Source organism: Nestor notabilis, unplaced genomic scaffold (assembly GCF_000696875.1).
Source record: "Nestor notabilis isolate BGI_N333 unplaced genomic scaffold, ASM69687v1 scaffold9286, whole genome shotgun sequence".
Taxonomy (NCBI): domain Eukaryota; kingdom Metazoa; phylum Chordata; class Aves; order Psittaciformes; family Psittacidae; genus Nestor; species Nestor notabilis.
In genome coordinates, this window is record NW_009932410.1 from 1 (window position 1) to 16786 (window position 16786).

The window sequence follows — 16786 nt, forward strand, 5'->3', positions numbered from 1 at the left end:
TCGGAGCACTCTTTTCTTCAGATAGTATAGGGAAACCAAAGATTTAGGATCTTGTGTTCCCACCTGTGTATTCCTACTAATGGTATTTGCTTAACAGACCAAAATGGAGGGCACACTTGTTTGGGTTTTTTAATTTTATTTTAATTAATTTAATTAATTTAATTAATTAATTGAAAGAACTTTCAGGTCTTTGTGTCTTTTGCAGAAGACATTTCACAGATGTACATTCTTCTTTTTCTTTGTTAGTTTCCATAATGGAAAAAGGAAGCACAGTTTTCAACAGTGCACAAAGGCTGGAAGTTGTTAGAAATTGCATCTCATTCATTTTTGAAAACAAATTTTTGGAGACTGAAAAGGTAATAAAATGAATTTTTAACTTTCCCAAATAAGCCTGTTCTGTTAATGAGCAAATGGAGACTGACCTTGTCACAAAGTACATTTTGAAGTCTTTTTTCAAATACTAATGATTTATTTTAACCATTTAAATGAATGAAGTAAGCAGTAAAGCTAGTTATATAAATGCAATACTGTGTGTAATATGAGGCTAATGGATTTGAAAACCTGTTTGTAATATTACATACTACATGGGTGCATTGAGGCTATTTTTTGTGCTGTACGTTGCCATTATAAATAGTATTGTCCACATAATTTCTTTTTAAAGCAGTGTATTAACTCTAGCAGTATTGACTGGGAGGAGCACAAACAAAAGACATACACAGACATTTCAGTGTTCGTCAGCCAATGCTCTTTTGAAATTTTCAGTACAGTAAGTTTTGGTAGTTTTAAAGATCAGTAATTTTATAGAACTCAGAGATGAATGTAAATATTCGCCATGGCTCTCTTTACTTAAATGTACTAGTGAGTTGTCATCCTTGACATGCTTAGATTTTCAAATTAAAATGTTTCTGGGTTTTACAGATTCTGTCCATAGAGTTTTCAATTATTGATTCTAGAACCTACACTGAAATCTAATTCTACATATGAAAATGACTGTGAAGTAATTTTTAGCACTTTTTTTATACATCTCGGAGAAGTATCACCCGTGCATTCTGGGGCTATGCAGCTCAATAAGAAAATGGCCGGGTTTGATTTACAAGTTATGTTATGGAAATGCATATGGGAGAAGTTTTAATAAAATATGTAGCTCTTTTTAAAGAGTTTTGGTGCCTGTGTAATACAGTAGTATTTAACCTTTTTTAAATTACAGGCACATGAAAAAATTGAGTAAATTTTTTGTCCCCCTGCATGATTTGTCCTTAGATAAGACAATAGGCTGCCATTTCTTATTGATCTGTTACCACCCATTAAATACAGTCTAGAGGGCCACAGTTGATAATCACCGATGTAGCGCTTGCTGCATCTTTGAAACATTGGCATAAATATTCTATTGGCACTGTTTTAGGGTAAACTGCATAACAGTCTTGTGGCCTCGTTGCTAAGATAGGTATGCCACTTCTAAAACCGTTTGTCATTCACTTCTTATCAAAAAACAAGCTGGTTGGCCTTGATGTCCTAACTTGAGGCCTGGCCTGGCTTGTACAGTATAGAGCATTTGCTTTCATGCACAGTAATCCATTTCTGATTTCACATGCACTCGATGCCTGTCCGTATTCAATAATTTCTATTTGCAGATGTAGGTGAGAAATGCTGTTTATTGCATTTGAAGAAAAAATGGGAAGAATTTACTACTTAATGACTGCAGCTAAATCAACCATTATATGAAAGTGTGATATTCAAGCTAATAAGTAGTTTTCAAAGTTATTCTTTAATACACTGTCACTTGGAATTTCTTAATAAAGAATTAATGATATTCAGTATGAATGGTGCCATTCAATTTCATTTTCATAAAGGTAGATTTTCTTCTCTTCAGACCCTGCCTGCAGCTCTGAGAGCCCTGAAGGGAAAGGCAGCTCGGCACTGCCTGACACAGGAGTTAGGCTTGCATGTTAAACAAAATCGAGCAATACTGGACCATCAGCAGTTCGACTACATTGTGCGAATGATGAACTGTGCTTTGCAGGTACAATGTGTGAAGGTTTTGTTTTTTGGTTGTCTTTGTTTTGTTATATGATAAGCAAAAAATTGTTTAGAATGATGTGGAAAAGCAAAATAATTAAATTATAGGACAGTGATATGCTTAGAGTGATGTGTCAGAAACTACTTGACTGTGGATTTAAGAGATTTAAGGTATTAGGCAGGTCTATACAGATCTACTTGATATGAAAACCAGAAAGAAAACTCTTTCCATTATTAACAATGTAGATGTAACTTAGTTTTTTAAGTATTGAAATGATTTATCTTAATGGCTTGGAGTACTTTCTTAGTGAACGGGTGTTAGGTTTTACAGGTAATGCTACTTTGACCTCCTGAAGTGTGTATTACCCATTGCTCAGTTAAAAAAAACAACCCTTAAGTTTGTCCTCTTTGTCATCACAAGTGTGAACATATTTCAAGAAGAAAGCATACTTTCTGCTTCCATGGTTCATGCTTGTAGTTCTACTTGTCACAGTGACATCTTAGTTTGTCAGAGACTCACTGAAGGTGTTTGGAGTTCATCTATTAAGTTACTCTACTGATAAATAATTTTGGGCTGAAAAAGCATCAACATATGGTGGCAGCTACCTACAACTTTCATTTGAATAATTGTTTTGGGTGAGCTTAATTTGTTTGCAGTTCATTGTCAGAAATATTTTATAGACATCAGTGTTTTCATCCTGATATCTGAGAATGCAGTAGTGTCTTTTTTAGTTTGTAATGTGATCACATTTGGTTACAATTTGCCTCCTGTTACATTGATATTTTAAGCCCACTCTCCTCTAACCTAAAAACTGCTCAAATTATTTTGCAGAAGTTTGACCCGTATTTTTAGAAAGGTGACTGCTAAATACAGCTTTCATGTAAATATAGATACAGATTAACACTGACTGAGCAAATGCTACCTCAGGTCTCTATCAAATGTAAGATTCGTTGTCTGTTCTATTTCTCATTTGTTCACAGTAGATGTTTTTCTACTGTTTGAAACAAAACTCAACTTTGCCGGAGCAGTGGTTTTGCAGTAAAGTTACCTGTAGCTGGCAGATGATAACTGAAGTCAACTGGCTGAAATTGTATGGCATGTACCAGAATGTCCATTTTTTGGCACAAGCATTGGCCTTTTCCAAGCTTTAACTTAAGTTTTGCTTCCAGCTCTGAGGCTATCTGCAAAACCGTACTTCTCTGCCCAATGACCAATGGAATACTGACCCACTGTGTTAGAAATTTCCTTTCAAACCAGAAAGCAGGATTGTCTAGATGTTGTTTCTACTTTTTTGATTGTTTGTAGGATTAAAAACTCGAGATATTTTTCGACAATAGGAACGAAATACGCATCCCCTTTATTTGCCATATCTTAGTAGAAAATAGATGGCAGAAGAAAATGGGGAGTTGAGGAAATTTCCTTTGCTGGGGAAAGAATTACTGACATCACCTTTTAATAAAGCAATGAAATCCAATTTTTCTCTAGGAGAAAAATGTTGTTTTTCTTTCCAGTGATTTGAAGACCCAAAAAGGACCTTAATGTTCACAGAAATGAATGTGTCTGAAGTATTCCTGAAGTCAAAATAGAATAGGGTTTGGTTGTTTTGTGTTTGGTTTTTGGTTTTTCGTGGTGGTTTTTTTGTTGTTATTGTTTGGGTTTTGGGTGTTCGGTTTTGGGGTTTTTTTGTTTGTTTGTGGGGGTTTTTTTGGGGGGTGTTTTGGGTTTTTTTTCCAACAAAACTAGTGAATATAATGCAAATCATGCAGAGGAAACAGATCAAGTAAGGAGGCGCAGATTTTATGCTTTTTTCACCCAAACAGTATTTTCAGATCTGTGGAAATATAAAATGGAAATTTCAATTTCTTAGATGTCAGCTTGGCCAATATGAAAACATCTGAACTCCTGACACTGAGCAGCTAGTTAGAAGCAAGTATTTAGAACATATACTTTTATGGTGTATGAAATGATTTTTTAAGTTATGATCATGATCTATTAAGATAAAAGGATGATTTATAATTTGTCCACTTTGTTCAACTGTATTATTTGGAACGATATGTAAGTTGTGACATTTTGGAGCTTCCCTGTATCAGAAAAAAATACATTATCCACAAGTTAAGTTTGCCCTTGCTGCAGTGGGACTCAGCATGTCAGCATTTTGCTGTAGAGACAAGAATTCTGTTAGTTACAGGTCATAAGACCAAGTCATTTAAACAGTGTCTGTTAAAAAGATACAAAAATCTAATTAAAGAAATGCGGTCTTAGCTGGAGATGTATTCAAGCTTTAAGGAAATACCACATTAATTACAATAGAGTTTTGGGGGGAGAGTCAGCCTGCAGTACTGCTTTAAGACCTCACTGAACTATTGGAGTTGTAGAAACTGTCTCAGTCATGCCACTGAACATCTCACCACAGATTTTTCTGTTAATGTTATTTTATGTTCCTGTTGGCTTCCATAAGATACAAACTAAAGTATTGCTGTGGCCAGGAGGCACGTAGCAACTGATAGAAAAGCTGAGAGGAAGGGAAGGCACCAGGCAGAGTCCATAGGTTGGGCAGAGCCCTGGCTCTCCACAGTACATACTGAGTTGATCTGGCATGTGTGTGCCTGATGGTTTGCCGTGGGAAATACCAGTCTTTGCGGGCTTACTTGCTCATGTGGATAGGAAATCTGATGCTCCCCTGCCACCAAACCTCTGCTACTGGTAGTGTGAATTGTTGCAAACCATAGTATTTCAAGAGATATAGGTTGACCACTTCTGAAAAATGTCTTTTGAAACAGAAACTGCATTACTGCCATGTACGGAATCCTTTTCTTACTGGGAACAGTGCCACATATAACAAAACCAGGAGGATTGCATTCTGCAAGTTTATTGCAGATCCCTCTGTTACTAGTCAAGATTTTCCTGGGTGTTTTGTGTTAGGTTTTTTTCTTTTAATAGAATTTGTTCTCTTGTTTTACTAGTGTCCATAAACATAAAGGTCACATGCTTTTTTAGAGCTTCTGTACACTTTTTTTAAAGATGAAGAGCAGTATGTTAGCAAAATGTTAGCAATAATACCACAATGCATATTGTGGCTGGTGGAACGTGTCTGCTACCACAGTGCTTCAGAATAGATTAAGAGGAATAAAATACTCATACCATTGCTTCAGGATAATAGCTGCTTTATTTCAGCAAAGAATTCCTCAGGCTGTATTTCCCTAAGTATCCAATCTCTAGCCATTTTGCAACTGGAAGGAGGGAAGGATGGTATCTTACTGATTTCTCTGGAGATGGCAAAAACTTGGGCTTGCAGGATCTCTGGTGTTTATCAGCTTGAGTCTCTCAGTCCAATAGTGGCATTCTTTTGAATTGTTGCTCATTAGGCTGTTTACAATCAGGAGGTAATGGACAGGACCTCACTGCAAATTTTTGATAGGCGTATAATCTGAGGAATAGTACAATAGAGTTTCTTATTATTCTGCCATATTTAGCAGATAGGCAGCTGCATGTCAAGCCTTGTGGTGGACTTCAGGTGGCTTTACAAATACAGTTAAGGCAATTCATGATACAGTAAGTCAATACTGAAGTGTTAAGAACATGTTTCACTGAGTCTGTTTGTGCTTGGGAAGTACTTCTGCTGAAATGAAAATGATTGTTCTTAGTAGCAGGAAGATGAAAATTATATGGAGATTGTGTTGTTCATTGATTAAAGCAGATGTCTTCTGATGAGAGCAGTTAAATCCACAGTTGTTTGCTTTTATCTCTGCTAGGAGTTGTCATCGGCCACTTGCCAAAAACTTTATTGTCATGGCCTAAATAAGAATTTTTCCCCTGACAAATCAGATAATCTGACAAGCAATTAAATCAGCCTGTATTACAGTATTGATTAGTATCTGTGATAGCAGAGCGGAAGCATTATGTCTGTTCTACATGTTATGTAACTAAAATTACTGTTAAAACCCATCTACAGTGTTGCAAAAGCTTAATATATTAATTGACAATTTATGCATACAGATGGCACTGTAATGAGAAAAAGGTGAAATTATTTCTCTAGAAACTATTTCCATCATGTTTGCTCTCTGCTGCTGTGTTTACATCAGAATAATTTGCAATTACACAAAAAATTCCTATTTTAAAAGTTTTTTTCTCTTTAATTTTCTGTAATGTACTGCTTTTCTCTGACATTTCAGAAAAGGCTACTTAACATTTTTACAACTAAGAAGCCTGTTCCAGAGAAACATTTATTCTATGTAATTATATTTCTAGCAGCACATTGGATCCTTAATACTCATTAAGAAATAATAGCAAAACCAGTCTCAAGGCTCGATTTGCATACTTCTCCATTAGTTTATTAGAATCAACATGACTTGTCCAGTTTTCAATTGTCTCTGACTTTCTTCTGGCAGCACCAAAGGAACTCGTAGTTAGAAACGTAGTAGCTCTTAGTTTGATAACATGGCAGTAAAGGCAAAAAGAGGGATGAAGATGGTAACTTCTTCCATTGTGTAGGTGGAGAGTACTTGATAAAAAGATATTCTAAACAACTTGCATAAAATAACAGTAACAGTGAGGCTTACTAACAGAAAAAGAAATATGGGGAAAGATTCTCTTCTGAGGACTATGAACTAGCCTCCTTTGGCAGTTGGGACGGATAAAACTTTTCATATAAACAGAAAAACTCCAAACCTACAATGTTGCAATATCACATTGCCTCTGTAAGATGTCACTAATATTGCCTAACTTTGTATTAATGCTTTGGCAAATATGGGTCAAATTGGAAAACATATGTGCCCCAGACATCTGGAGTACTTCATCTAAATGTGGTTAGAGTGGGAATAAGGTGCATAAAACTGTTAAATGCATAAATGCTTTCAAAATTCTTTTCTTTAACTGTAGGAAAGGGGTAGGGTCTTCTAATGATGTGATATAATCTGACAGCCTACAAAGTCATGAATGCTGTTTTAAGACCAGTTTCACATCTGTGAGAATATGTGGTGTTGTAGACAAATTATTAAACCTTTTAGTGCTTTAGATAGTTTCTAATAGATCTCTAGGGCTTTCCATACTTGGCAATAAGCAGATGTTCATCTTTCAAATAGAGTATACTGAGTATTCTAGAAGTCTACTTACAGTATACTGTATGAGAAACAACTGTAGGAAGTCTTAGTAGCAGCCAGAGCAAAATGAAAAATTTGACCTATATTAGGTTACAACAAAGGTATAGCTGGGCCAGCATCTGCTCTCCAGCAATTGCCAAAAGCAGACTAAAACTATTACTGATTAATTATGCCTGTAAAATTTTGCCTGTGACTCTTCTGTATCAGTTTGCTGTAATAAGGGTCTCTTTCTGGCACTTACTGTACAATCTGTGGAGAAAAACCCTTTAATATGCAAAATTAAAACCAGTGGCATTCTGAATTAATATTAAATTTATTTTTCTTATGCGAATAACTGTTGTATTATGTTCTGCCACCAGATAAAGTTTAAGAATTGTCAGTTCTCAGAATTCAGAGGTTTGCAAATACTGTCCAATAACAAGAAATATTTTATTACTCCTGGGAGAAAATAAGCTGTATGCGTATGTGTCATACAATTCAAATTCTTGGCAATATAAAGGTTAAATGAACTAACATTTCTCATATTTTATGTAGAAAACTATGTTGCTAAATGTCTTTATTTTGGAGGCTTATAGTAGATTTCTCTCCTTTCGGGCTTTTTTTGCATGGCCTGCCTTTTGTTACTCAGTTTGACTTGCATTCTTGCAAGTAAAGACTGTCAGAGTAATGTTTGAACAGCAGTAATATTTGAAAGTATTTTAAGGTCTTTTAGAGCATAGAAAATATATAATTAAGAGAAGTCACTGTAGTTTAACTGGCTCATACTTAATTCTATTAATTTAGCAGTTATTAACAATTTGATCTTTTTCAACCTGTTAGGTGTAGTTATGATATTATGTAAGTGAAAGAATAGAGATTCCAGTCTTTAAGGCTTGGACTTTAAACTTCCAGATTTAATCCCATATTGTCACAACAGACACAATCATATAGCTTCTGTGGTCCATGGTTTATTACCCAAGAAGTAGAAATAACAGGGTTTTTTTCCATCCTGCTGACATTTCAGGGGTTCATCTGTAATGTTCTGGACTTAATAAAAGAAGTTGCTATTTCTGAATCTTCCTGATGATCTTTCTCATACTCAAGAAGTCACAAGATACTAGAATGTCATTGCACATGGCTGAACTGATGATGCTCATGTAATTTCTTTGGAAAAAAAAAAAAAAAAAAAGGAAGTACATTGTCAAAGGTTGTATTGCTGATCTGTGTTTATTTTTCCTTTCTTTGCTCTGAGGAGCATACTGTTACAGTCATCCCATCTCATTGGATGGCCCCACAGCCCATGAAAAATCCATTCACAGGCATATTTTTATGAAATCCAGAAAACAGTTTCTTTATGGGACTGCCCATGTACTTATTCATGAAATAGGTATATGCATGCTGCTATCACTGAATATTGCAGACTTTTTAGCTTTATTACTGCTGCTAGAAGACCAGTCCACAGTTACCTACTTTGCAGGTATCAAGGGAGATGACCATCTTTCATAGCAGTAGCCATTCTTCATTTGGCTTTGACTGTCCATGTGGAGGCAGTGTCCAGGTAATGACTTTTTGCATCACGTGGGGAGATTTGTTTGTGCGTTGATCTCCACAGTTGTGTGGATCATTCTGCATGTATGTCCAGGTACCAAGGTGTTTGTCTCAAGCCAAGTTAAAGTGCCTCTGTGGTTTTAGTGAGAAATTTCTTTGATGACTAGGCAGCAGAAAACCACAGCTGCTTTTCACAGTGGTGCTGTGCCAGTGGAGATGTTCAGAAATGAGCCTGGGCATTTGCTAAATTGCTGTTTCCCTGCAGGTTTCAGAGACCCTACTTCTGTTAATCTGAAACCGCTCGTGACTTCTGCTCGGACCTACCCTCTGTAATTATTGCATGAGACTGTTATTTTAAGAAAGGAAAAAAGAGGCATTAACAGTAATGAGTCCCACGACATGCTGTCCATACCTACATCTGCCTTCAGCCTCCCTCTCTCAGCTGCACACCAAAATGTGCTGTGTTCACGCACTTCCTCCTCCCGTCTGTGTGTATACGTGTGCATGTGCATACATGAGGCACAAGGGTGATACAGGTATCTGTGGCTACAATAATAGAGAAATATATATACACGGATGCACATTAACTCAGTAGTAACGTAGAAGCTAAAATAATCTGCAAGTCCCGCCATGACCACAGCCTGTTCACAGTATGAATGAGTGTGCATCTTGAATGTACATCTCAAGTGCTCTGGTTGCAGAGAATCCCTTGGTTCACCCCAGGTTTCTTGCTGCTAATATGTAAAGGGATCAAAAATGCCAGAATAAATATGTGATAGCACCTTCCTTTCTGTTGATATAACTTGCCATAGGTATAACTTGTTTTCTAGGCTGCAGGCTGTGGCGATATTGATTATCCCTTTGTTATTTTTCTGCACAGATAGCAGAGAAGGATTCAGCCTTGTCTTAAGGGTCTCTGCTTAATATTTTATTACAGTTGTCAAATGATAGTGAGGTATTGGGTTTAATACCAGAATAAGCAAGAATACATGTGAGCAGCAGCAGCACCACGGCCTCCTCTGGCTGGCTGCAGCTGTGGGGCCCACAGTGGGGCTGTGGTGACCAGCCCAGGGCACCCACAGCCTCGTTCTTGCCCTCACTGTGACACGGCATGGCGGAAAGCAAAGCCCTTGAAGCAAACCAGCAGCAGCAAAAATAGGTGTGTTAAAAGCTGTGATGATTTTGAAGAGCTTTTAGCAGATTTTAGCAGATTTTACATGGCATTTACATAGCAATGAGGCGTTTTAGGAAAAACAAGAAAACATAGGGTACGGTGTCCAAGCTGCAAACACAGCTGGTCTGTGTCTGGGCTACATTGATTTCAGTCAGGTCATATCTGACTTACAAACAGATAAATTAAAGTGTGATCTCCTTGTGGACACAAATGTAAGCTCTAGAGCATTAGACACTGAATGAGGGTGTCACAGCAGGTAGTTCCCAGGCAGCAATAAGGAGAGTGGTGCACCCCCCATCATCCAGATTGGGTCTCTGGGACATTCATCAGCTAGAGCACTCGGTAGTCTTAAGGGATGTCTCCATCTTTTTGGGGCCTTTTGGGCCTTTGTTCAATCCTCCTGTATTTGCTGTTCATGCAGGGCATGCTCGCGTGCATTTGCTCACACATAGGTGCCTTATTGAAACCGTGTAGCTTCTTGGAGCATTGGTGTGGTAGGCTCTGACTGCTGTTAAGTGTTCATTACTGTTAATTGTGGCCTTGTGGTTGCCAAGTGTTACTAATAACTCCATGTTCTAAATATTTTTGGTCATCTTGATGAAAAGCAGACATGTGCTCGTAAGCTACTCACTGCTGTAAATAAAACAAGTCTGGTTTAGGAATTTGGTTACACTGTGTGGTTGCTCTCTAGTGGGCCTCTGAAAGAGGTGGGCTTATGGAAGGTAGTGAAAAGGAAAAAAAAACCCCGGAGAGTCTTTGATGTTTGAATTTGTTGCTAATAGAATAAATTATATGGAACTAGTGACTTCTGTTCTTAGAAGTTTTATATCTAACAAAAATATGGAAGGAACACGTGCAATTCTGTTACTTTAAATTTTATGTATGTGTATAATGTGTATCTCAATACAGCTACCTAATTCTATAGAGATGTGTGTGTAACACTTAGGTATGTTTACATGCAGTCCATCTGTACTGAGTGTCATTTTAGGTATATAGTAAGCAACAAAATATTATACAGCATTGATGTAGTGTACCCACTCAGTGAACATAACTCTCTGGCCACCCATATGCACGTGTGTATTTAGCTTTAGTGCAGTTTTTATGACTAAAATGAAGGGGAAGAATTTGCCTGTCACTCTGGTCTTCCCACCCTGTGCTCCGCACTTCAAATTAAACTGTGGTGTAGTAGAGCAGCTGAAGTGGAATGCTTCTCTGCTCTGTGAGCAAGGGGTGTGCTTCCTTGATCACTGGTGGTATTTAACTTACTAGAAGAAACATGCCATATAGGAAACTACATAAAATAAGGAATTTTATGAAGTGGTCTGGTTTTAAATGTTTTGTTTTGCAGGAATTTGCATAAAAGATGCCAGTGGCTGGCTGTAAGATCATAATCGTTTATTTATTTTTCACATACAGTCATTTCTAAAATAGAAAGAACATTGAAATACGTTGAAAGTTTTCTGATCTTTTGGTTGCTATAATATTTGTATAACCTTTGGCTTAAACAGTTGAAATCTTGGCAGCTTGTGTTCAAAAAAATTGGAAGTGTGATGTTGAGATACATAAAACACAGGCCAGTTCTGGGTTTTGTCAGTTATTTTGACAAATGCTTTAATATGACAAACAAAAAATTGTGAACATATGTGGCATTTTAGAATTAATTTCTTAAGAGAAAATGCATAAGAAAAGATTTCTATACAGTAATAGACCTACATCTACTGTTACATAAATAGAAAGTATGTGAAGTTATAGAACAAAACCAGAATAAAGGTGTAAACAAAAGAACGTTTGGCAATCTACAAGAGTTATAAAAAAATCTTGCCGCTCTTAACATTTATTTTCAATATTATAGCCCAGATTTATGACTCACTTAAATTGTTTTTTAGGATGAATGGGAAAATGCCATTTAAGTATGCTGTGGTGAAGATTGCTTTTAGTAATTCCCCGACTGTTCACAGTCAGGGGGACAGGCTTTGGTATCTAGTAATCCAACGAAGTATTTAAAAGTAACTTCTAATGTCTACAGATCAAAAATCAAACAAACAAAACTTGACCAAAAAAACCAACTCAAAATAAACCCAAGGAAAAAACCCTCACCAACCCACTTCCCCTCTCTCCACCAATTCTTCAACTCTACACTTCAAAACTCTACTTGGGAGCTAGGAATTAAAATTTTAATTGCATGTTTAATGGTCTAAAATCTCACAGTGTTTGTGAGTGTACAAATAGAATTAGTTTTCTATCTAGATTATTTGACTTTTGAGGACAACAGTAACTTATTTTGATAAAATTAATTCCTCTGCTCACTTGAGCACCTTGTAAAACCTTTGTTTTCAATCTTAATTGATTAAACATCACTTTAGATAATACATATCCTTTCTTATACCTATATAAGTTGCATACAATTGGCATGTAATATTCTCTATCCCTTCCAGGTGTATGGAATTAAGTATCTTGAGATCACCTCTTACTCAACTGTAGTAATAATAATACACTTTAAATCAACCTGGATTAAGAGTATTCTGTGATTTTTCAGCACCTCTGTAGAAACTTCATCTCTTTATGCATTATAATACTCTGTCTACCTCTGAACCATAGGCATCTGGATTTTATGTATTATACATTCCTTCAACAGTGCTATTCTCAAGTTTTCGTTTTTCTTTGCTTTTAATACCTTAATGTAATTGCTAATATTTTCTATTATTTCCTATACTTTCAAGTCTCAAAATCTGCTTCTATAAATATCGTACATGCTTCCACTTGTGCAAGAACATTAGCATTGGTACAGTCTAGATTTCATGGATGGCACAAAATATGATGGTATCCATAACGAACTGTTTCTGAATCAGTGTCTGACCTGTGTGCCAGCAGAAGCTGGGGTTCACAGCCTTAAACCAAGTAAAGCCTTTACTGAATGATTTTTTTTTTTTTTTTGGTATTAGAACAGGCAAGACAAGTTGTTCTTTTAAACAATTTTTCTTTGTAAGAAGAAGAAAAAATGTTAATGCAGGCAAAGCCAGTGGTCTAAACCAGCCTTTAATTTATTGTTTCAGGCCAAATTCAGGATTCTAGACTATTGATTTCATTGGAATTTAGCCTGTTGTATTTATGAAGTTAAAAGGTATAATTGCTTTTGTAAAAAAAAGAAAAGAAAAAGGAATATACTTATTTTAATGGACTGTTTTGGATCCTTGCCTTTGTCATTTGGGAATAGCTGAAATACTAACCATATGTGGTTCTGTTTAAAAGCCACAGGCCACAACTACGGTTATGTTAACACAATTTGTTACTCAGCCTCTGAATCTCACATGTAAAAATCATAGACTTTGATCCTGACTTGATTATGATTGATGACTGTTAACTTCCCAATCCTCTACCCGTGTAGTCTCCACCCTTACAGAGCTAGTTACCATGTAAAACGTGTTCTGTGAGGAAAACTTAGCTGATGGTAGGCTTGGGGTTTTTCAGGTGCTTTCACAGCCTCTCAGGCAGTCAATAGACCAGCAGTGTTACATGGATCAAAGCATGAAAACCATAACTACAGAGAGAATCCAAACTAGGATGTTGTGAGGTGTTACAAGATTCACTTCTTTCATCATTGATATTTTAGCTAAACTTTAACAAAGGGACTCAGACTGCCATATGCCTTTTACACAAGCTCCTTGCAAAGAACTGCTTCATTATGATTTGGTATATGTACCATACAAAGATTTGGTATATGTACCAACAAAGATTTGAATTCTATTAATCTTGTCTAATTTCAAATTAAAGATACAACCTGTATATTAAAACAGTAGGCATCAGAACTTGTTAGTTTAAAATCAGTCCAGCAAACCATAACTAACCATTCCAAACCATAATTATGTATTCATGAAAAATGGACTTATGGAAAGGTGAATGATCCTATCTGCAGTTTACTCAGAGTGTCATTGGTGGTATTCATTCCTGGCTTCAAATCTGGGAGCATTGCGTACTTAAAGAACAGAATATACTAAAATTCGTGAGCGGTCTGATTATCTCTTTTATACAGACATTCACTTTCTTCCATAGCCTACTTGAATTCACCTCCTCTGAGATCACCTAGGAATAATCAAAACTGTGGGGAGAACTGCTGATTCTTGGATACGTTTTTCCACAAGAGTGTGCTAAAGATTGTTTCTTCAGCCAGAAGTTTTCTAAATATTCCACAAACATTTTTGAGGTTACGTGTTGTCCATTTATTTTATTGATCACCGTTAATATTATTTTTGCAGAAGGGGATTAGGATTTGTTGAGGGGGAAATGACTTCTTTTCCACGTCAGCTTGAACCCTATAATATTTAACAAATTTACTGAAGTCAACATATTTTCATGTTGCACATTGTTTGCGTGACAGCTTGAATTTTTTTTGTTTCAGTTATTGATAGTACACGCTCCTGGGAGCATGAAGAGAAACAAAGATGCTTGCTAGGAGAGAGAGGGACTATTACAGGGAATGTCATATGTTACCTCTTAGTCAAGGGACTATGTTCCATATTTTCCATCTTTACAAAGAAATTACATCCCTTTCAAGTTTTCTTATCTAATTTTCAAAATTTGAAAGATAATTATGCACTTAAAATAAAATGAACAAGCTGTAGCACAGTTCTCTGATCAGTAAGAAGCTGATCTTAAAGGTCCTTGAAATTCTGGTGGAGCCTGTAATATCCATGTTAGTGATGAGGAACATCTTTGGCTACTCAGGCAACAGTCTAATAACAAAGAAATAATGATCAAATTAATTTTCAATTAAGTCATTTGAAGTCATAACCTAGTACTTTCAAAATTCTCCAATAAAAGTTTTCTTGAAGAAATACTTTCAAAAACTTGTGAAAAAACTAAACCCAACATTTGACAATGACTTTATTATCTAGTGCAGAAACCTCTAGCTTGTACCATATCACTGGAAAGCTTGGTTCTATCACAGTTTTGTATGAAGGTGTAACTTTTTTAGAAGTAAATCTGAAATACTTAGGAATGAGTTTTGGCTAGCAATGTATCAAGAACTGTAGTGGCTAGCAGCATTTAAAATCCATATTATACAAAAACTGTCGATATATTTCTTTTCGTAGTCAGCATTCAGCTTTCAGTTCAGAACAGATGCCCCTGTGGAAGCAACTAAAGCAATGTTTTCTGTGCTTTCTTGGTCTCCTTTTCATTCTTTTTTTTATTATTCTTTTCACTGTGTTTGGTAGTCATCCTTTGTCAGTCATTTTTTAGCAAATACTGTAACTCTTGCATTTATTTTATCATGACTCCATAATGATTTTGCCAACTTCCCTCTCCCCCCAACCATGACAGAAAACTTTACTAATCATTGTCATGAAATAGTTGAATCTTTTGAGTGTATTTAGGAAATCCTGTCAGTAAGTGATGTATCTGGAAACCTGATGTTCTGAAACTTTCTGCAATTCAACTGAGAAATGTTTCCTTAATTAAAAATTTCTTCGTGTCTTGATTTGAAACACTGTTGGGTTATGGAACTTCTGCATATTCCAGGCCATGTTGCAGGACTGTAGACTGCTATGATCACCTAATGATTACCAGCATTACCTAGATTTCAGGTTTTTTTGTTCCGTGATTATGGGTGCACCAGTAGAAGTTGGCAGGTAATAAGCTTTTCTGAATACTGTATCTTTTAAATTTGAATTTGTTAACTCTGTGTGCCCAGATGAGGTGAACATGTTATTTTAGGTATACAAAAGCTTCCATTCACATGTTGATCTTAGTAAGTTCATTACTGTTATAAGATGAGATAGGGTAATCCTTACTTTGAGTGTACCGGCTGTAGTGCTGCCATTATTAAAAACAAAGAAAATAAAAATGCAACACATAGTATATCTCTGTATTTAACTCATTCAGGATGAAGATAAAGCATTTGGGTCCAGCATTTAGTGGCAAGGTATTTTCTAGAGATTTTCATCAAAATCAGATGTGTAGCACCTCCATGTTATTGTTAGTGGTGAATTTTGGCTGACACTTAGCTGTCATATTTAAAGTCAGAAAAAATCATGTATTTCGAAGGCAATGGTGAATTCTTTCAAAACTTGGGAAAGTATTTTTTGTAGATGCATTCCAGATAGTTGGTAGATTATTACATAAACTAAGACATTTTATCCTTGCATTCTCGTAATTTGTAAAAATTTATCAAGTTTAACATATTTCTTGAGACAGCAACTGTATCTAACTGTTGGATATATACCTTTAATACAGTAAATCTCACAAGGCATTTTTTACTTATAATACAAAATTCTGGTGCTTATCAGTGAGCTTTTTACTTATTTTATTTCAAAAATAAGCATAAATGTTTAGAATCAACTACTGTAAGAGAAAAACCCTTAATTTTCCTTTTATTGTTATAAAAATACGATATTAGCAGATTACTACCATGCAGTTATTCAAGTTGTTGACTTAAATGAAAATATTTTCATCTGGTCTAAACTTCAGTGGTAGCCAAGGGCATGGGAAGAGAAGAGAGGTTGTTTTGGAGAAGAGTCAGGCTAATGTGAGTATTTATGAATTTAATTTACTAATTCATTGGTGTAAATAAAACAGAACAGGTAAGATTAATTGCAGATTGAACTGTGAATGTAAAATGATGATTTTTTTTCTTTTTTTTTTACAATATGTAATTTATGTAATGTTTGTCTGTCGTGACAGAGGAGCTTTGCTCAGGGGGAGGAAGCTATTCATAGAATCATAGAATAGTTAGGGTTGGAAAGGACCTTAAGATCATCTAGTTCCAACCCCCCTGCTATGAGCAGGGACACCACACACTAAACTATGTCACCCAAGGCTCTGTCCAGCCTGGCCTTGAAAACCTCCAGGGTTGGGGCATTCACACCTTCCTTGGGCAACCTATTCCAGTGCCTCACCACCCTCACTGTGAAGAACTTCTTCCTTAGATCTAACCTAAAGTTCCCCTGTTTAAGTTTAAACCCATTACCCCTT

The 16786-nt window shown here is 36.1% G+C and overlaps 1 protein-coding gene across 1 annotated transcript in view; it reads left to right on the forward strand.

The window, feature by feature from the left end:
* Window positions 1-246: 246 nt before the first annotated feature.
* The window catches only part of LOC104407182 (myotubularin-related protein 13-like), a gene marked incomplete at both ends in the record, with an annotated part of 75273 nt that continues 58733 nt past the window's right edge, over window positions 247-16786 (forward strand). Inside the window, 2 exons of the mRNA XM_010016381.1 lie at window positions 247-356; window positions 1871-2020. Coding sequence (XP_010014683.1) covers window positions 247-356; window positions 1871-2020 — 260 coding nt within the window. The remainder of the gene's footprint in view (window positions 357-1870; window positions 2021-16786) is intronic.